Source organism: Penicillium bovifimosum (assembly GCF_028826915.1).
Source record: "Penicillium bovifimosum strain IBT 22155 chromosome Unknown utg000005l_segment0_segment0, whole genome shotgun sequence".
In the NCBI taxonomy this organism is placed as follows: domain Eukaryota; kingdom Fungi; phylum Ascomycota; class Eurotiomycetes; order Eurotiales; family Aspergillaceae; genus Penicillium; species Penicillium bovifimosum.
In genome coordinates, this window is record NW_026622714.1 from 3,060,093 (window position 1) to 3,080,742 (window position 20,650).

At 50.6% G+C, this 20,650-nt stretch overlaps 6 protein-coding genes across 6 annotated transcripts; all 6 read left to right on the forward strand.

The window, feature by feature from the left end:
• Positions 1–1,968: 1,968 nt before the first annotated feature.
• Positions 1,969–3,298, forward strand: N7515_006362 (SMP-30/gluconolactonase/LRE family protein; the record flags this gene model as incomplete). Its single annotated transcript, XM_056667106.1, has 4 exons — positions 1,969–2,001; positions 2,228–2,388; positions 2,468–2,602; positions 2,710–3,298. The coding sequence occupies 4 exons, from the start codon at positions 1,969–1,971 to the stop codon at positions 3,296–3,298; spliced, it is 918 nt and encodes a 305-aa protein (XP_056520702.1).
• Positions 3,299–7,270: 3,972 nt separating this feature from the next.
• On the forward strand, positions 7,271–8,764 carry N7515_006363 (uncharacterized protein; the record flags this gene model as incomplete). The annotated part of the gene is made up of 1 exon (XM_056667107.1): positions 7,271–8,764. The coding sequence occupies one exon, from the start codon at positions 7,271–7,273 to the stop codon at positions 8,762–8,764; it is 1,494 nt and encodes a 497-aa protein (XP_056520703.1).
• Positions 8,765–10,541: 1,777 nt separating this feature from the next.
• N7515_006364 (uncharacterized protein) lies at positions 10,542–11,340 on the forward strand (the record flags this gene model as incomplete). The annotated part of the gene is made up of 2 exons (XM_056667108.1): positions 10,542–10,572; positions 10,625–11,340. The coding sequence occupies 2 exons, from the start codon at positions 10,542–10,544 to the stop codon at positions 11,338–11,340; spliced, it is 747 nt and encodes a 248-aa protein (XP_056520704.1).
• Positions 11,341–12,298: 958 nt separating this feature from the next.
• N7515_006365 (fungal specific transcription factor domain-containing protein) lies at positions 12,299–13,859 on the forward strand (the record flags this gene model as incomplete). The annotated part of the gene is made up of 2 exons (XM_056667109.1): positions 12,299–12,751; positions 12,813–13,859. The coding sequence occupies 2 exons, from the start codon at positions 12,299–12,301 to the stop codon at positions 13,857–13,859; spliced, it is 1,500 nt and encodes a 499-aa protein (XP_056520705.1).
• Positions 13,860–14,214: 355 nt separating this feature from the next.
• Positions 14,215–16,373, forward strand: N7515_006366 (fungal specific transcription factor domain-containing protein; the record flags this gene model as incomplete). The annotated part of the gene is made up of 2 exons (XM_056667110.1): positions 14,215–14,219; positions 14,315–16,373. The coding sequence occupies 2 exons, from the start codon at positions 14,215–14,217 to the stop codon at positions 16,371–16,373; spliced, it is 2,064 nt and encodes a 687-aa protein (XP_056520706.1).
• Positions 16,374–18,825: 2,452 nt separating this feature from the next.
• N7515_006367 (uncharacterized protein) lies at positions 18,826–20,372 on the forward strand (the record flags this gene model as incomplete). Its single annotated transcript, XM_056667111.1, has 2 exons — positions 18,826–19,426; positions 19,483–20,372. 2 exons carry the CDS (start codon positions 18,826–18,828, stop codon positions 20,370–20,372), a joined length of 1,491 nt encoding a protein of 496 aa, XP_056520707.1.
• Between the last annotated feature and the right edge of the window lie 278 nt (positions 20,373–20,650).

Genomic DNA, 20,650 nt, shown 5'->3' on the forward strand with positions numbered 1-20,650 from the left:
GCTGCCTAGATTTATGCGAAATGTGTATGATCCCTTATCATGTAACAAACTGAGCTGTTATGTTTAATGACCAAATCTTCCTTTTCTCATCCTTGCAACCTCTGCGCACTCTATACCAGCTTTGGCCTGTATACAACATATTCACTAGCCCATGCCCATCGACCTCGCCTAGATGTAGATCCTAGGCAGGTCGCTACGACTACCTCACATTCGACAGTCCGAAACATCAACAGCATCCCATGTCTCGCTTTGTGTTTTCGCCCTGCATACACGTACCCACATCCATCAACGAACACCAAACTCTCCGCAAAAAGTAGGAAGATCGCTAAAGGGCAACAATCTAAACTCTCCGTCGGCGGGGCACACAGGCCCAGTCAACGTCACTCGCGATCACTTGCTGTTGATCGGGCCTGTCAAACTCACATACACAAGCTGCACGCTGCAGTTATATGACGGCCAAGAACAGTATCCGTGTTCACCAAATGAAAACCAACACCGAAAAAATGGCTTTCACAGACTCCATGCCATGTCTATCACTTCGTGTTAGAAGACCAGACCCGAGACACCATTGATGCCCAACTCCGTTTCTCCCCACAGCTACGACGACTGGTCTGCAGGCCCGATCTGCATGCAAGCCTTACCTGGAGCATATCGGAGAGGGTGAGTTGTGCCGCTGATGTCGATTGGCATACGGAGAAGAACGGGAAGTATAATCCTTCCCATGGTTCAAGTCTACACTTATTTCCAAACCTTGGTTCCAATGAACCTCGATCTGGATTATCGTGTTCAGGCCACCGGAGGTAGAGACTTAGCAAACTTCTTTACAACACTTTCCATTACTAAAACCTCATAATCCAGGTATACCTATTCCACACTCACCGATTGGAATCAACACTCAATCAAGGGGATACAAGTCATCTGCAGGCACATCGCCACGAATCTGCATGACACGACATTGAAACTTTAACGCCAGGATTTATATTTGTATTAGCGCCCAATTCGCTTTACACGGTCAGGCAGGGAAGTTGGGATTTCGTACTTCGATCCTTTGGCCGGGATTGGTAGTCGGGGGTACCTACGTTGTACATATAAGGCCAGGATCTAGGTCCTAAGCGCCCACCAGCACACACATGCAGGAATCTCTTGCATCTGCATGCAGAGTTCCAAGGTCATGTGAAAAGCCACCGCGTTTTATGGAGTGACGATCTGGAAACTTGGGGTACGAAGTACAGGGGTTCTTGGTGATGGGTGCGGCGGCTAGGTAAACAATATTTGTTCTGGTTGGTGATTGGGTGGACTTGTATTTGAATTGTTGGATGTAGCTTGCCGGTTGACTGCACTATGTGACGCAGATTGGATATACAGTAAGTGATGGGATAAGTCCAGACTCGAGTGTGCGATGATTCGCATTGCAGACACGGGAATGCTGCAGGAGAGATCCAATAGCGTGGTGGAATGGCCCGAGACCAAGAGACTCTTTTCATATGCAGATTGAATTGCCGAATGGGCGGAGATACCCTGCATCTCCTCGTCCTACGAGTTCGCAATGATGTAGCACGGTGCCGTACATAGTACCTAACCAAGGTAGGGAGTGTACGAAGTACGGAGTGATCCGTGGTCAAAGTGGAAAAGTAGGGAAAAGTGGAAAAGTAAGCAAATGGCGCCCCCTCGGACTGTGGGGGAACTGTCTTGGCATCTGAATCCCACCTCTTCTCATAAACTACGAGATTCCGTTCAATTCGCTCGAGACAGCGGACTGACGGAGTATCCTGGGAATCCGACAATTGTCTTTTTCAAGGTTAAACGGGTTTAATACCGTGATCGGCGGTGCCATTTCTTGACTTGAAGGTTCGTCTCTCCACCTAAAGTAGGAATCTCTGACCGTTTCGTGCAAGGCTAACACATCACCCCTCTTCCGCAGCTCTCCCAAATAGCGGTGTCCAGTGACCTTGTTGGTTGGCGATCAGCATGTCCGAAATTCAGAGATGGACGGTCAACGAGGTGAGTCCATCGTATTGTGCGCATGCAATTGGCCGTCATTTTGTGATTCGCTTGCTTTCTTATTATTTTTGTTTTGTTTTCTTTTCCTTCCCTCGGCGATCTGATTCTCGTGTCGGTCAGACATGAAGAATCTCCTCCCGATCCTCTCACAAAAAAAGAAAAGAAAAATATACACCGCCAATCACAAATTCGCACATGCAAGTAAACAACTAACTCGTCCAATCAGCCGTACCTGGATATCCCGGGTACATTGCTCGAGGGGCCGTATCACGATGTGGCTAACAATGAATTCCGCTTCGTGGATATCTGGGATCACAAACTATACCGTGTTGATCTCGCCAAGGGAGCTGAGTCTCTGAGTGTGGTCGATACCGAAGAAGCTGTTGGGTGGGTTTTTAACCGTTCCCATGGGAGACTTAGCCCATTTCCGTTCTTTCTGCTGACGGGAATTCCACGTGGTTCTTAGCGTGACCGCCAATGTTCAGGGATCTGAGAGTCAGCTGATTGTTGGGGCCAAACAAGGATTCGCTCGGCTGGACCGAACCACCGGAAAACTATCCTACATTCGAAAGGTCTGGGAGGATGAAGGACAAGTGGAGAGGTAAGCATAATCCCAGACCTCAATGTTTGAAATGAATGAAGAAACACAATCAATTGGGGGGAAGTATTTAAAAAATTTAAAAAATAAGATGCTAATGACCAATGAAGAATGCGTTTCAACGACGGCGCCGTCGACAGCCACGGCCGGTTCTGGGCCGGAGCAATGAATGATCCAAAAGTCAAGAAGATCGAAGCAGAAGGCGTCCTCTTCAGACTGGACCCAGACCAAAGCGTGCATCGCATGCTGGCGCCAGTGACAATCCCCAACGGGATAGGATGGAATCTTACCAACGACGTGATGTACTTTACTGACTCGACAACGGGCAAGATCTTTGCCTTTGATTTCGATGCCTCTACCGGTGCAATCAGCAACCAGCGTGTGCACTTTGATATCGGCGATGGGACGGATCCCGATGGCTTCGCTATTGATGTTGAGGGGTGCATCTGGAGTGCTGTCTACGGTGGCGCGAAGGTGGTGCGTATCTCCCCTGCCGGAGAGGTTATCGGTCAGATTGACCTGCCGACGCGGAACGTGACCTGTCCAACTTTTGTTGGTACGGAGTTGTTCATCACCACTGCCAAGGATGATCGTAATGATGAACGGTTGCCGCAGTCGGTGAGGTATGGGGGCCGGGTTTACAGGGTTGACGTTGGGATCCGAGGCATGCCTAAGCATGAGTTTCGGTTTCAGGACTAGGATGTGAGGCTTTGTCTCTTTTGAATGTGCACTATAACTTATAGACAGTCCGGGCATGGATAGATAGTACGGACACCTCTAGAACCGATCTACTCTCGGTACATACTTCTTCGGACATGCTTTGTCCAATTCTAGATCTACTCTTCTGAGCATTTAGACGCATACGTTCATGCAAACAATAGACCGGCACTACAGCGCTAATCAGGATTCCTCAGAAAGATCGACGACGCATCACTATGTTGTACAATCAATGTCCAACAAGCTAGCGTTCTTCCGAAAAGCATCCCAAAAAGCGGTCATCTAATCGCCCCATCCGCGCTCAAAAAAAAGTACCCCGAGGCGCAGACCACAGGTCCGGATATGCAGCCTGTACCTCCGCACTCTCTCCAGCGCTTCATGTGGATCCGATCAGCAAACGGGCGAGCACGACGGCCGACGGTCCGCGCTGTCACAGTCCGGCAACCTGGGTTATGGTGGTCGTCACACTGCAGCCCGCGCAAGGGACGGGTTTAAAAAAGCAAAAGGCGAGGTTATAGATCGAATCAGCACTTGCATATCGATCTCACATTATGTAGACCATACTACGTTCTTCTTGCTTTTTTGCTTTTTTTGTCTGCATCTTTCTTGGTCCGATTGCCAATTCGGCCGTATCTCGGTCCAGGCTAGGCAACGCGTGGGCAGGATCAGCGCTGCTGCCCTTTTTTTTCTTTTGGCTGGCGGATCTGCCCGGCAGGGCGATGCAGGCACGAAGTAAAGTGATACATAGATGTGCGCGGGGGAGTTCGGTGTACTTTTTGTGCTGGTTTTGGCGCTAGAGGTACTATATCGGTGTGCGATGATGTTGTGGGTGTTGTAGTGACGACATGGGGGCAATTGGAGATATGGGATGTGCAATGAGCGATCTATTGACAACTGGTGGAGGCTCTCGGCAGGGAGATCCTTTGCTCCTGATCTTAACAAGGCCATTCTTTTGCCTTTGAAAGGTAAGTGCGGCTGCAGCGGACACGAGATGTTGATCCTTGCGGTGAAGAGCAGTAGATCATGGAAAAGGGGGCAATGTCTCCACTACGGAGAAGACGGAAGCTTGAAGCTGTCAACATGTCCACCTAAGAGAGTAAACGGTATTAAGTGTCAAGTGGAGACTTGTATACGGAGGATTAACATTGAACTCTACTAACATTTGAAAGAGGCCCCCATTCTGCAGCTCCCGAATAGTATGGTGACACGAGAATTCGTGAAAATACTTGGGACCTGCCTAGAATAGAAGCTTGATATTTAATTTTAATTTTATTAATAAAAAGAATTCCGATAGTCTGGGAAAATGGTTTGAGGTTGCACGCCACAAGTGGACCGGTAAGATGACCTGGAGAGGAATCTCTCCCCAGACAACGAAACAATGGTACAATGCACAGTAACATTGGCCTTTAGCCCTTTACTTTGGACCAGTGAAAGCCCCTGGATCTATCAGACCGCAATTGTGTTTCTAGCAAGGGCAATGATTCGTCAATGATGATAAAAAGAACCACATAATAGCGGGTACATTGCATCAAAGGACTGACAGCTCCCTCTCCAAACTCTGTCGGACGCAGCTCTCGGGACTTCATGCAGATTGAAAAACCCAGCGATCTATCGCAAACCCACATAAAAAGTCTCTTAATGGCGAAATTGGCATTGGGATCGCCGATCAATGTCAATAAACACTAGCCTATTGACTGCGTTCCACGATTATTATCTTGGATTTTCCCAATTTTCCCGCGTCACATCCACTTTGACGCAGTGGACACCACTAAATCGATCTCCGCTGCTTATTTGACGATTGCCACGCGGAGTACTACTTGTATCCCGTGATCACAGCAGACTGCCAGACAGCCCGGAAAAGATGCTAGAGTGCTCCACCCTCGTTCATGCATCTCACATCGTGAGGCTAGGGGGATCCCTTTTCCACCGGATCCCTTTCCGCTTGTCCTGATCGTGGAGCATCTACCAGATTGTGATAAGAGTGTCGACTGTCGACTGTCACCTGTTCGATTTCTACGGAGTACTCCGCTGTCTTCTGTTTGTTTACTTTTTCTTTGAGCGGACCTGAATGACATCATGAATCCTGTTACCCTTTCAGTCGTTCCACCACAGCTCGATGTCGTACGAGTGAAGACTTGGGGGTGAACAAAGACCTTTTAACTCGGTCTTGGATACTGCAGCGTCGGGTGTGTTCTCAGTTTCGGTTTGCGTAACCTCGTTCAATGACGTAGGGAGTCATTGACAACCTCTACGTAGATCCTTATAGTACATACTCCTTCGTAACCCAGTTGTAGGTCATCCATAGTTATCATAAAGAAACGACATCATAAGGTCAAAGCCTCGCGACAAGTGTCATCCAAGTTCCAACTCGGGACCTGCTCAAAGCCCCCACTAACTAGTAACTCCTCTGGACCTCGGAAGCCCAATAGCGTTCCGAGGTCCTAGCCCCTAACGGTCAACGGCAACGGCCCCTTTTACCGGGACACGGGGAACTGTGCTGATGCACAACATCCAGGTGGAATTAACTTTGCACCTTGCCAGAGTGGGTTTGACTTGGTCTACTTTTTGAGTTTTTCTCTTTGATTTCGAGTTTCAAATCCTACACACCTTTTCAGGGCTTCTAGTTGCCTTCCGGATTTCAAGGCCTTCCAAGTTCCAAGATTAATGACATACTTCGAGTTTAATCTCTCCAAGCACCAAACTCTCGGAAATTGACATGACAAGGCTAAGCAACTTTCGGAGGATTGCCTCACTTACCCCAAGAAGGTAACTATGGATCGGTTGGGGATTTAAGTTGTTTGGCGTTTCGCTTTGCCAAAACGCATCATCGGCCCTGAAAATCTTGAAAGCGAAGAATGGAAAAGGAGGTTTCAACTGTCATACTATTGCGAGCCATGGAACCTTCTAAGGTTCTCAAGGCCACCAAACCATCCGAGCTTAACGAGCCATTGTCATGGGGAAATAAACCAAAAATAAAATAAATAAATACATGGAAGCAAAGAAATTGAGTCCAATGACAGAACGGGACAGAGAAAAAGGGAAGGTCTCCACCTGTCCCTGTCCATGTCCATGGTGACGGCGCCGCGCACTTGCAGCTCCCGATGATTCGTGCTGTGCATGACGATCGCTTTCCCCGGTTACTCAGGTGGTGATGGGTTCGAAAGTGGTCTCATGAACGATGTATACGATGTGCTGTAGGATTGGCTGCACATGATAGGGGGTTTGATATCAGCATGTCATATATGTTGGACATCTGTCTGCTTCACTTTCGCCCTGAATTATTTTCTTTTTAGTATGTCATGAGAATATTATGACTTATTATCTATCAGGCACAGGGGAAAAAATGGAAAAAGAAAAAAAGAAACCCAAAACGACAATAAACCAAAAATAAAATAAAAAGTCAAAAAAACGAAGCCCAACTGGCACTCCGGGGGTTAGACTAGGGTGTGTGTCTCCATAGGAGATCCTGCCCAACGCTATGTATTCCACCAGACTGGGTCGGACAGAGAGACAACTTACTTGTCTTGGAGCCATCCAGACCAGGTGATGGATCATTCTCTCACCGCTGCTGTTTCGTCGCTTCTTCTTAAGCTTGACCCCGTTTTCCCCGTTTCACTTAACTTTGCCGATTTCCTCTCCTCTTAGCTTCTTTAGCGGCCTCGGATCTTCTTCCATTTATTGCTTATATATCTTTCGATTACCTCAATTGAGAGGTGGTCGTGCTTTTGTTCTAGTTATACCCTACGTTATCTATTCATCGTGGCTGCCTTAGGAATCAGCGTGTTAACCGCGCCGTATTCTGATTTACATTCATCCAACGTTTCACTCTATACAGATCGTTATCCATCTCCTTCACCTTCCCTCTCTCATACTCTTCGAGAACCCAGCGACGAGGAGAGAGGGGGGTCTCGGCCATGCCCTAACACCCATCCCGTCGTGGGAGATTCGGTCTCTATGTCACAGGAGTCTGGACATCCAGGTTCATTGCCCAGAAATGCGCCTCAGCAAGATGACCGTGCACTCGACAATGACCGGAGGCTGACAGGAAGCCGACATCTTACTCGCCGGCCGCCTCAGCGGCCCCGACCTCAGTCATGGCATCCATATGGACCCGTGGAGCCACCACTAGAACGGATGTCATCCCGACCTATTGGTGTCCATGCCATCCTGAACCATCCATCACAGACAACAGCCGACCTGGCCGCACTCAGCGGACGTGAGCCATTGGGTCAACCAGTGTCCTCGTCCTCGCCTCGACCCCAAGTCTCTTCACCCACAACGCGCCCCGGTTACCCATTGCCACAGGCGTTATCTCCGAGATCTCATTCACGCCCTCTGATGAACCCAGCATCGCCTTCGGTCCGGTTTGCTGGTGGGGGCGGCAGGGCTTCTGGTCATTCAAGTGTCGCACAATCACCGCTACTTCCCCATGAATCTCTGGTGGGCCCACGTCTGCCTGCCACGAGTTCGCCTCTGCCACTAGAGACGGGCTTACGTCCAATCGCATCCCTCACAAGCACGCAGCATCCTGCGCTAACGCCACTACATTCACTACATTCTGCACCCAGTGTACACTCTCGACGGACCAGTTCCAACCCAGGGCCTCTGACCAATCCAAGCTCCCAAGAAACGAGCCCCAGCACGCCTCGTCCAACCTTCAGCCCATTCGGTGTATCACCAGCAGTTGCCGATGTCTCCCTCCCGCAAAGTGTGGCGTCGTACCCTACTGCACCTCCATACATGACAATGGACCCTTTGTCCCGTACCATCCCCGCAACGAAAGATCCCCAAGCCCAACCCGAAACAGCCGCTTCACGAGCCGGAACACCCCAGTCCACCCAAACCCCACCAGGAATGATTCCCTGCGTCCTAGACATGCGTTCCGGCTCCTCCAGCCAAGCAGAAAAGCGCAAAGCCAACAGCGACGCCTCACGCCGTTTCCGCAACCGCAAGCGCAACGAAATGCAACTCGAGCAGCGGCTTAGTGCCCAGCAGGAAGAAATCCAACGTAGCATGGAAACAGTCCGTCGCCAAAGCGAAGAGCTCCGAGCCCTTCTCCAACAACGAGACCACTATCGCTCCGAGCGAGACTTCTACCGCAATCAACTCGGCCGCACCATGTCCTTAAGCGCCCTTGGCCCAAGACCTCCTTCCCCACGCCTCACCCAACCAACTCCCCTCCCAGCATCCGATCCAGGCCCCTCGGCGACGTGGTCGGGCGCCGATGCTGCCCGACCTACTTCAGGCACACAACCCCCCGCGACCAGTCCTGCTCCACATAGGACGCACGAACCGGCCCAGTCCCAGCCTGGTTGGCCGGCGAGTCCCCCATATTCCTCAAATCCCGTCGCACCCGTCGGACGTGCGGTTGCTGGGCCCCCTACCGGGTCGCCGGCGCTATCTGGGAACCCGTTGCCGCCAATGCAGGGAGCTTGGTCACGGCCGTGAGACCTGTTGTGGTGGCTTTGAGATAGACAGCAGAGCTGTTTCATTCTGTTCTCTCTTGTTTTCCTACTCTTTTTCCTACACCTTTCCCTATACCCTTAATCTCTCTTGCTCTTGTCTCCACCTCTGCTAGGGGAAAAAAGGTCACTGGCATGGCCTTCCTGCAGGTGGTATTTCTTTAGGAATGCGGTGCACTCAACCTGCCCTTCTCCTTTAGACTGGGCAGGTATAACCATCGATCTGCATGCCTCCCTATTCTCAAAGATCCCGCAAAAGTGAATTCGTCATGTTCTACCCTACTTTCATCCGGGTTATATGGAGATTTACCCTTTTCCTCGACCCCGTCCCTCTCTGTGTTTTTTCTCCCTTTGCCTGTACAAATTGCACAGCGGTGATACCTCCATTGGCGATGTGTTTCAGTTATTTATGTTTGCTTTCGGCGGAAGGATATAAATCATATAATCTGGAAATTTGGTAAAATAATCCAACCCCAAATGCGATTGTCTTCGACCCTCCTAAAGTACTTGAAGTTGAAAGACTACTACCATCCTGAATAGTTACCATGTACCATCCTGCAGCTGTACATACTGCCGAGGTTGTCTAGACCCGTACGGCTAAAACACATGCTTGGACCCGACGTCTCTCAAAAAGCTTAGCATGCGATGTAACTTCCGAGACCAGTCACATTTCTTGCCGGTGATTGGCTGCCTGGTGGAAAGCCGGGGGTTCGAACATGTAGTGTCACTGCGTGATTCGGATGACATCATAGCCAGTAGGCTAAAAGCTAAAGGCTAAGGCTAAACGGGCTATCGTAGCAATAGGCTAATATGTACGTACATCTTGTCTCTGTAGAGATATATCTACATGTAGACTATGCCACAAAGCCACTCTTCTGGATAGACGTATGCTCATGGAATGTACGTGTGGCTCTGGTCAGGGGTGGTAATTATCCAGGCGTGGAAGGGCGGGGGGTTATCAACTCGGTGAGTGGTATGGATTTGTTGTACGGCATTCATAGGAAATACCTACATTAGATCGTCTTCGATGTGAAATTGAAGTCTGCTAAGACATGTCTTCCACAGGTGTCTTGTTCTTCGCGGAGCCACTCCAAGAAAACTAAAGGACTGGGACTACTGAGCTGACTCTCAATGTCTGCTTTGATACCTTCCCAGAAAACGAGGGTCTTGATAAATCAGAATGCCCGGTGTCACACATATTCACCACACATCAGAGCACGGACTAACCTTGGATGGTCTCAGGGGAAATTTAACCACAACCTTGGTACCCAATCCGGGAGTGTACCGGTGGTTACTGTTATGTGGATACACCTTTCTGGGTTTCATCATTGTTTATGTCCGAACATGCATTGATGCTTCCAGCCTTCCTCTTCTTTTTTTCTGAACTATTATGCTCAATTACTGCTGCACAATAGTGACACAATTCGGTATCACTTGGTCCTTCTCGGGATCTTGGCAGAGCACTGGTCGGTGATGGCCGGCTTAACCCCGTGATCCGCACTGATACGCAGTTCTATCCCCGAGATCTAATGTCACGGCGATAGAGGCTTATCTCCGATCTATATCAAATCTCTATGGGGACTGCGTAACGGCGATGGTGAGTAACGTTCAGAGTGAAAAGAAAATACTATATATAGGACTGCAATGTGCCAGGTTGAAGTGATGTCGGCCTTGTTCTCATCCACTCGACTCTATCCCAATTTTTCAACCTCATACTGCCTGGAAGAAGCCAACTGTTTGTAACTGAAAGCAACTACAACGCCATGTCGGAGCAGACAATCATCCTGATCACCGGTAAGTCACCAGCCCAAGCGTAGTCTACAACCGCAGACCTAACTCGTCCCAGGTGCCAATTCCGGCATCGGCTACGCAACAACCCAAATCCTCACCGAGCACCCGAACTACCATGTTATCATGGGCTGCCGTGACCAAGAAAAGGGCGAAAAGGCCCTCTCACAACTGCAATCCACCAATCCCAAGGGCACCATCTCCCTCATCCAACTAGATGTGGAAGACGACACCTCCATCGCGAAAGCAGTCGACACCGTCACGCAGAAGTTCAACCGCCTCGACGTCTTAATCAGCAACGCCGGCACAGGCGCAGTGCACCTCAGTGGCCGCGCAAAGCTGCAACAGATCTTCTCGACCAATGTCATCGGCGCCATGCTCGTCACAGAGGCGTTCATCCCGCTTCTCCTCAAGTCGGAAAAGCCGTACATGATCCAGGTCTCCAGTGGTCTGGGCTCACTGGCTCTGGCAAATGACCCGAGCAATATCTCTTATGCGGTGTCCTATGATGAGTACCGTATGAGCAAGGCGGCTCTCGACATGATGACTATTCAAATGCACAAACGGCTGCAGGGTCAAGTGCGGGTTTTCGCGTTCTGTCCGGGATTGGTGAGGAGCAACCTGAGGGGTACGGATGAGGCGTCCGTTACTGTTAATGGAACTGCTGGGGATCCGTTGGACTCTGGTAGGGGCATTCTGAGGATTGTAGTTGGGGAGAGGGATGAGGAGGCTGGTGGGTTTGTTCGTCATGTCGGCGGTAGCTATCCGTGGTAGATGGTGGCAAAGGGGAGCCGGTATTTAGCGATCACCTCGGGAAGGATTTCCATAGATGTGATATTCGCCACAGAGATAAAACGTTAACTGATGATTTTGAGTACATCGTAAGTTCTGGTAGCTTCAGATCCTTCAAGACAAATTCCGGGGTAGACTCGTAGGGGGAATTTGATTGGTTGGTTAAGTTCCGGTGGAGGTTTCCCCTTCGTCCGGTGGAAGTTAATTGCTCCTTCGCTGCCAATCGAGCTGCCACCCCTCTGCGCCTCTGGGTCTCGATCTCCAGGAAGGAGCTGGAAGGACATCGCAAGCGACCAATTGTCGCCAGATGATCTTCTACTGTACAGTTGTACTGTATGAGATGCGCAGAGATGCGGGGTGTGTGGGGCCCCAAGATTCCCATGATGACTGATGGCTTGGGCTATTCTCGTACCCCCCTGGTTCATATGGCGGGCAATTCCTCTATTTACAAGCGGGCTACCAGCAGACTTGCGCGGAGTTCATTGTGTCATTAGCACGAAAAGAGTGACACAGACAGCATCGCAAGCACCGATCTCAGCTGGGGTGTGAAAGCGGCACAATAACACGTGTTCGTCGCAAGCGTGAATTGACATTCTTAGAAAAGCTGTCCCCCAAAATAGTGAAGGTAAATGCTCCCATGCGGCATTGATGGAACAATTGCCGAAAAGACGCTAAGCAGACGCTAATCCCGGTAGCAGAACGAGGCAGTAAGCAGATTCCGTGCAGATGGACTTCGCATCATCTGTCAGTGGTCTCCTCGAGGCGTTTTCCAATTCCGAGGATATAGATCGGTTGGAAAGGGGTCGAGATGGTCTAGGTATGATTCAAGATCAGTTGCATGCTAAGCAGAACTCCTGGATTTGCATAGTTACTGACATCCCTAGAATGTTTTGCGCATTTTATCACATCGGGCAGCAAGCCGATATCCGATCAACCGCACATGACTTTAACACATAACGTACCCCAAACATATCCCCTAGACAGCTGGCTTACAACAATCAATGAGCTGCTCTCACCGCAGTCCCCTGAACACATCCTAGGGGAGCAGAATCAACTTCTCGATCTGCAAAGGTCTTTCACGACTCGACTCCCCATCTCCGAAGAAACCAAAGAATATCTGAAGTTGAAAGGCACTCTCAAAATTGTTCCGATCAACCTCCGGAATGAGTTGCTTGGGGCATATATCAAATACGTTCACCCTCTCCTGCCGATTATCGATCTACAATGGTTTTTATCAAATGTCATGGTAGGGGACGAATCCCAGTTCGCGAGTCCTCTTCTTCATCAGGCCGTCATGCTAGCTGGAAGTGCGTTCATTGAACAAGAAACAGCTGTCAAAGCTGGGTTCTCATCGCGCAAAGCGTTGCGAAGAACGCTATTCGGGCGAGCCAAGGTGAGACCCTCCGAGCCTAGTGACTGGTAAACACATATCTAATCCCGACGTTGATTTTTAGCTTCTATATGAATTCGAGACCGAACCCGACGCATACATTCAGATCCAAGCACTATTGCTCATGATGCAGTGGCACGGAAGTGGAGTTGGTCACAAAGTCCCGACATACTGGTTCGATCTCGCCTACTCGACAGCAGAGCGCATTGGTCTGCTCGAAAGTCTTGAAACGGGTAGTTTCTCTCACAAACATCGGTTGTGGTGGTGTCTCTATGTGCGCGATCGCATTCTCTCCCTCGGCTTCCGTCGACCCCCCCGAATCCCCCACAGCGATGTCAGGATGTCCCTACTAGAATCCACAAAATACTACTCCTCGGAACCCTACCACGATCTCGTGCTAGCAATGCTCGGAGAAGCATCGGCCATGCTGAACTGGGAAAACCAAGAACGAATGATGCTTCTATTCATCCAAGAGATTAAACTCGCCCATTGCGTGGGAGTCATTCTGGCGCATCTTTACCAAGACGCCTGGTCACCATCGCCATCAGGAGACTGGCAATACTCTTTCGTTCCCAAGTCCGATGTCTCACAAGTTACTATTACTGGATGCGAACAGCTTCTGAAGACTTGGATAAAGGATCTTCCTGCGCCAGCGCATTACTTCTCCCCGTCACTTTTGCATGGCTTCCACAAAGAAGCCCCAGAGACTGTCCTTCTCGTTCATCAAGCGTTCCTGTATCTCCTACATCTCACTGCGATGTCCATCCTCTACCAAGCCGCGTCCAATGGTGGAGATAGTCTTCGCACGACCATTATGCCGGAAATGAGACGCTTGACTTCTCAAGTCAATGAGATTCTCAATGAATTGCACGACTGCAGAATGCTTCATTATCTGCCGGGGACCAGCATTACTATCCTGGCCATTATTCTTGAAGCGAGTCTTCCGGATCTCAAGGTTGCGGATGACATTGTGAGGATGCAGGCCATGTCGAATTTGTACACGTGTGAGGAAGCGGCTGGACACTTATTGCAGACATATCCTGCGGCCGAAATTGTTCTTTCGCAGGCGCAGAATGCCCGTGGGCATCTACTGGGGTTGACGGCTATTTGAGCGGAATTGTAAAATGATCTAGATTTGGCATATACAGAATGGACATGAGACACGATATGAGACCAAGTGATCATTCGGAGTAAAAGAGAAGAGGTAACAGTTACCTACCAAAATGTCTTAAGCTCAAATTTAAGATTGGCGTGGCCGAAGGATTCTGGGGCTCGGGACCGCGGGACTCGGCTATCCTCCCGTCTCCCGAACCACTTTGCGGGGACCCCAGCTTTAGACGGAGACCGAGCAACACCCGTGGGCGATCTCAAACAGGCTGACCCGACTGAGAACCAAGCTTAGGATCGATGGAAGAGTCCTCTGGCCCATCTCGGAAGCAATCTCGCACATCACGAGCATGTGACAGATGCCGTCGCCAAAAGCTCAAGGTTGGGAGATCCCCTGATGACGCTTTTCGAACCAGACAATAAGACAATAGCCCTGATACAACGGATATAGTGTGACAGCTCTCGACCGTGTGTACTCTGTATTCGCGCAGGACACAAATGCGAGACAACTCACCGCGCAGCGACGCGGACTCGCACTCGAAGAACAGACTCCAGAGACCACAAGTATTCTGGTGTTCACAAAGCCATCGCACCGGCCAAACACACAAATACCAGCAACCGTCATGACGAACCGACATCATCCGATGCAACACCGAGCTCAGCATTCTACCCAGAGCGCTCACCAAAAGAACCCCAGTTCGGAGCAAACGCTTCAGCAATAGACTTTGCCAGACGAGTCTTCAACGAAGAAGCCGCCGGCCGGACGCTAACAGGCGCCTCAATCCCCGGTGATACCGGCGCACCAACGCTGGACAATTCACTATGGCAGTTGACAGAAGTCGAACTACCACCCGAAGCCGTGATGCTGGCGCTGATCGACGTCTACTTTGACCGAATGCAATGGTTCATCATAATATTCCACGAACCGTCATTCCGACGAACAGCGCGCCGGATCATTTCCCAGCGGTCGTGGCGCCGGCAAGATCTCAGTCCGATCATGGCTGTTTTGGCGGTTGCGATGATCGGTCTGCATTCTGCGCTACCCGATGAGCGATGGTGTGGCCATGAACTGCTGCGCGAGCACGGTATTGACGGGAAGAAGTTGATGCAAGGGTTGATCAATGAGATCCGACGGAATTTGCTAGATATCTCGATTGATTGTCGGATTGAGGCTGTGCAGGTTTGTTTCTTGGTCTCCTCGTACTATCTCTATCACAGTTCGCCCAGTCTTGCGTGGACGGTTTCCGGTATGGCTGTGAGGTCGGCGTATGCACTGGATCTCCATACGAAGTCTGCGCAATACGAGTCTCCGATTGTGGATGAAATTCGGTCTCGATGTTGGAATCACGCTATCGTTGGCGATACTTTTACTTCTATCATCTACGGCCGTCCTTCCTCCATCGACACCGGACTCGTGGCGCTACATTCGCTCCGCGACATGGACGATCTAGCCATCGATCCGCTCCTACTAAAAAATGAATGGATATCCGGCGACGGAAACCCAACGACAACAGCCGGTTTCTTCACCATGAAATACGACATTTACAATATAATCCGCCACATCCTCTCCCGCTTCCGCCGTCTGCAACTCCGCAGAGAATCCCTAGAATCCGACCTCGTGGCAATCGCCGAAGCAGCCCAAGACTCAGAAGACCAATTGCGATCCTGGCGAAGCCGAGTCCCCCGTCTTTTCGACTTCGAATTCTGGACCACCGAGAACCGTCTCGATCGCTTCCACAACTACCTACAAGAACAAGACCTCCCCCAACGCACAAAAGACCAAGCGGAAACAATCATCCTCCAAGCAGCCACCCTCCAATTAACCTACGACGGAGCCCTCATCCAGGCCCGTCGACCCCTCCTCGAACAAAAAATCACATCCTCCTGTTCCCGTCTAGTCGTCGACGCTATCCGCCTCTCCCTGCGTGTCGCAACGGCAGCCGCACTACGCATATCGCGCATCCCGGTCCTGCGATTTAAGCATCATTTTGCTGAATCCTTTGCATCACTCCACCAATTCACCGCGGGAGTAATCCTCTGCATCACGCCGACGAGTCAACCGTTTACAGCCGCGGCGCACGAGGCTAAAGCGGGGATCATGCGAATTATACATTCCAGCACGGCATTCGGCCCTCATAATCGCATCGCCGCGCAGACGGCGCAGCTGTTGACTGAGTTACTGAAAGTGACGGTTGAGCGGGAGATGTCTGGTGCGTTGCGAGGGGGGCCGGAGATGGGAATTTCCAGGGGTGATGGTGTAGATCCGGCTTTACACAGGAGAGAGACGTTTGCTCGAGATGACCTTGAGAATACAGAGACTGCATATCCATCGCTGCATTTGAGACAGATGGATATACCGCAGACTATGCCTGGACACCCACGGTCGAATGATGGGATGCAGGTGCCGATTCAGACGGAGTATCCGTCTGCGCATATATTTGAACAGCTTGATGATACGTTTGGGGCGTTTGGTGAGCGTAAGTGGGATCGTGTTCTTATTTTGCAATTTGGGAGTTGAAATGACTGTTGAACTGACGGGAATTCCAGTGATGTTCAATTTGATACCCGATGACCAGAGTAGTGCTTGGAACTGGGGGAGGACGGTTCCTTAGATTTAGATTTGGATGAAGGGGCGGAATCGGGTTGAGAGTCCGTGTGTTATGTCCGGGGTGATGAAGAGCAGGAGGCCTAGGATTGGGATGAGGAAGTGGTTTATGAATGCTAGGAAGAGGAGGAGGGTGAGAGCGAGGAAGAGGAGGGAATGGATGGTTTCTTGGTGCATTGGGTGTTGTGGGTTGTTTTGTATGAGTGAGGCCCCGGGGAGGAAACAGCTGGAGATGATACTATAGTAGACTATAGTAGATGTTGGGAAAGTGGTCATTTTGGCAGGGTGTTGCTGTATTATATGAAGCTATTGGTCAAACAGTATGTCGAGTGACGTGTTTGGGCAGCAACTCTGGCTGCTGTGTAAAATGCTTGCATCTGTGAGAACAGATACAATGAAGAGTGTGCATGGTATGAAAACTAACAAAGCATAGGTAACAAGTGAATTGACTCTGCATGTCAGCCCAAAAGTATCGTATATTCCACATGCAGTGTGACCCAATTCTGTACTTCTGAAGGAGTGGGCTCAATTGAAGAGCAAGAGTCTAGACCTGTCTCTATTCATTGGTGGAAGCCGAGTATCTTCGTTGCATAAACTCCCAACCTCTGCTGGAATTGCTAAGAGCTGCTATCAGCTCAAACAAATAGGAATATCTTGACTTATTAGGTCCATACCTACTATACGCCGCCAAAGGTGATCATCGAGGATAGAGAAACCGCAGGCAACCACCATAACCAGACCCTTGCGATTCCAGACAAGAGACCTCTCATCATGTACACTGACGGGAGCGGAATTGATGGAAAGATTGGAGCGGCGGCGGTCGTGGATCTCGAAAACCGACATGCCCACAGCCAAATGGGGGATGATGATACGTCTACCGTATATGCCGCGGAACTCCGAGCCATTGAGATGGCACTCACAATGGCCCAGGAAAGCACAGAACCATGGGCTGAGCAGGCGAAGAATGGAATTGTCATCTTCGCGGACAGTCAGGCAGCGCTGAGGGCGCTGCAACGACCACGCATGCCATCAGGACAGGTTTATCTGTCAGGATGTCTCGACCTGATCCAGCAGTTCGCAGACAAAGGGGTCTGGACAGAACTGAGATGGATCCCTGCGCACGAAGGGGTCATTGGCAATGAGATCGCGGATCAACATGCCAAAGACGCAGCGCAGGGCCCGGAAGGACCACAAAACTCTCTCAACAGAGGGATACGCCTTGCCGCCGCGGCGAAAAGGCGAATACACAGTAAAGCGAAGTTGGAGTGGGAGACGTTGTGGGCAAAGGAAACCACCAGTCGACCGACGAAGCGCCTGATCGAGATACCGACAAAGAAAACGCTCGAGTACTGGCCAGGGCTACGCAAAGCCACGTCGTCGATTCTGATACAACTCAGAACTGGTCGAATTGGCCTAGGCGCCTACCTACACCGCATCAACCGACGCGAATCTGCGCGGTGCGATTGCGATCTTGGCAATCAAACGATTGCACACGTCCTGCTGGAATGTCCCCTGCACCAGGACGAGCGCGACTGGATGAGACGCGCTCTCTCCGACAAAGGAATAACTCTCCATCGGGATGAGCTCCTGACAAGGCCGGAGGCCCGCACGACTGTGGCCGAATTTATGGTCAAGACCGGTCTACTGGGCCAGTTCGAGACGGTCGATCCCGCGGCGCTGGGCGAGGAAATAGGGGATGACGGGAGAGGAAAAACTAGAACACCTTAGTGCAGTGCGATTGGAGAAGAAGAAGAAGGATGACGCCATTTAGGAGTGCAGTGCCAGGTCCACTGTATTCCCTTGATCCAAGCGGGCACACGAGCGGCAGCCGACAAGGATGAGCGGCTGGAACGAAGGGGATACGGGGATGTTACGTGGTGAGATGTGATTCTGGTCCCTAGGCCAGGAGTGCGACACTCATTTTTCTGTTTTTGTTCTTTCCTTTGTCATGGTCTATATTTTTCTATTCTGAGGGCGACTGGTCGGAAATGCGCAAAGCGAGTTTCCAACAGTCGTCCAGTGGGCTGGCGCCCACACTTTCCAGCTGTCGGCAGGCCTGATAGCAACCCCGCATAGCAGCTTATACTTAGACGTCTTAGAGCGAGCTACATCGGGCAAATGAATTTCTCTCTCTCTCTCTCTCTCTCCATACCTACTATTCCGTAGGGTACGCGAAAACACGCGAAGTCACGCGTTGTCACTTGTCAGTTGTCAGGGGTATTGAGTGGGGCGACGTGGGGCAGCCAATCATACGCGTTCAATTTCTTGGCACTTCCATAGACTTCAATGAGACTGACAGTGCACAACTATGTATGTTACAACTTACACCATACACCTACCTGATGCAAGTATTTTCGATTCCACCATGTCTATTCGTTTAGGAGGCTCTCTGCGCTTCCCCTTGGAGATCTGGGATATGATCATCGAGCAGCTAAAACATGAAGAGTCTGCCCAGCACCTAGGCCGACTCGCGCAAACATGCCATGTGCTTCACCAGAGAACTGTACCTCGTCTCTACAGTCTAGTACGCCTTTCCAACTCGGAAAGCGGTGCTCATCTTGCTGTTGCGATAGAACAACGCCCAGAGTTGGCAGAACTCATCCATGAAATTCGACACAAGGAAGACAGTGGCTTAGAAGTGTTCTCTGGTCGTCATCTGAAATTTTACAAAATGGCCGCGGGTTTGCCGAATGTGGAGACGCTGATTTTGAGGGGAAAACTCAGACCTCATAAGGCTACTCAGTACACCTCCTATCAGGCACGAACGCCGTATGGGGCATATCCGGTGGTCAAATTAGCCCGGACTGTCAAAGAATACCGCGACTTAGGGGTTGGACCTCCAGGACAGTCACAGTTCAGTCCTCCAGATACCCCCACGATTCCCTGGGAATTCGATCGTGGCAACGAAACCCTATTCGGGCATGCACTTCTCCAAAACCCGCCAGGAATGCCCGCACTGCGTGTCTGTGAGAGTTTTCTATCTTGAGTACTTCCCAACGTACTGGGGGCTAATGAAATGCAGGTCACATTGGAAGCGACAGGAACCTTTGTGGACCAAGTAACGCCAGGGACTGTCCTTGCATACCGCGATTCAACGAGGCCATTTTCCGTCATCCAGGTCTACGGGTGCTCTGTATCAGAGGGGCTATATTCCAACCGGTTGAGAGTGCATCTTACCCTTTGAGACGCACCGACACGCCGCTTGAAGATTTGACTCTTTTGAAGTGCACCATTCAGGCCTCAGATCTGGAGATATTGCTCGAACATCCGCAAGCCTTGAAGCGGTTTACTTGGAGAGGGGCTTACCCCCTGCCCGCGGAGGATGATCCAGAGATTGAGTATGTTGTGAATGACTATGTTGCAGCGCTGGTCAAGCATCGGGATTCACTGGAGTACATAGATTACGATCTCGAGTGGGGCAGCGAAGATGCCGCAAACTTCTCTATATTCACCAATGTTAAGCATCTCACCGTCGCGCTCAAATCACTGGCAGGCGAAGAATGCACTGAGTTGGACCCTGAGTATGATCTTTTGCCAGAGAATCTTGAGAGTCTCACAATACATTATGACGAGCTGAAATACTGGGTGCCTCAATACATCTTCGGACTTGTGGAGGACAAGCAGCTCCCGAACCTGCGTCTCTTCGCCTGCACGGTAAGGAGTACGAGTCCGGACGCCTGGCAAGAAAAGTACGACAACTTCAGTGTGGAGCCGACCAAGCCCCCGCGTTCCACGCACCTCTGCCGGGATATCGACACCTGGCAACCCCGGTTCGAGGCGTTCAATGTGGAGCTGCGCACGGAAATCTTGCCGTTCGAAGAGTACCCGACCTGGGCACCCAAATACAAGTTGTGTCCCTGCGACCAGCTGTGGCTCTTCCACAGAATTCCCTTGCCTCCCATTGATCTCTAAAGCGAATATGAAGACATTGATCTCGGAAGAGATTACGGACATGGTGATGAACGTCACGAGCAACCCTGGTCGGATGAATATGATTGGGAAGCGGACGACTTCATGAGGCAGGTGCTCGCGGAATATGCAGGTGAAGTCGAGGACTACGAAATATGACGATCAGTCAGCTCAGAGTAGGTCGAGAGCATGGACTAGGCATGTGGCTGTTGTCTTGAAGTCCTGTGACAACAAGTAGGATGAATAGTTAGCTTCTTCGCCGATTCCCTTCTTGTTCTTCT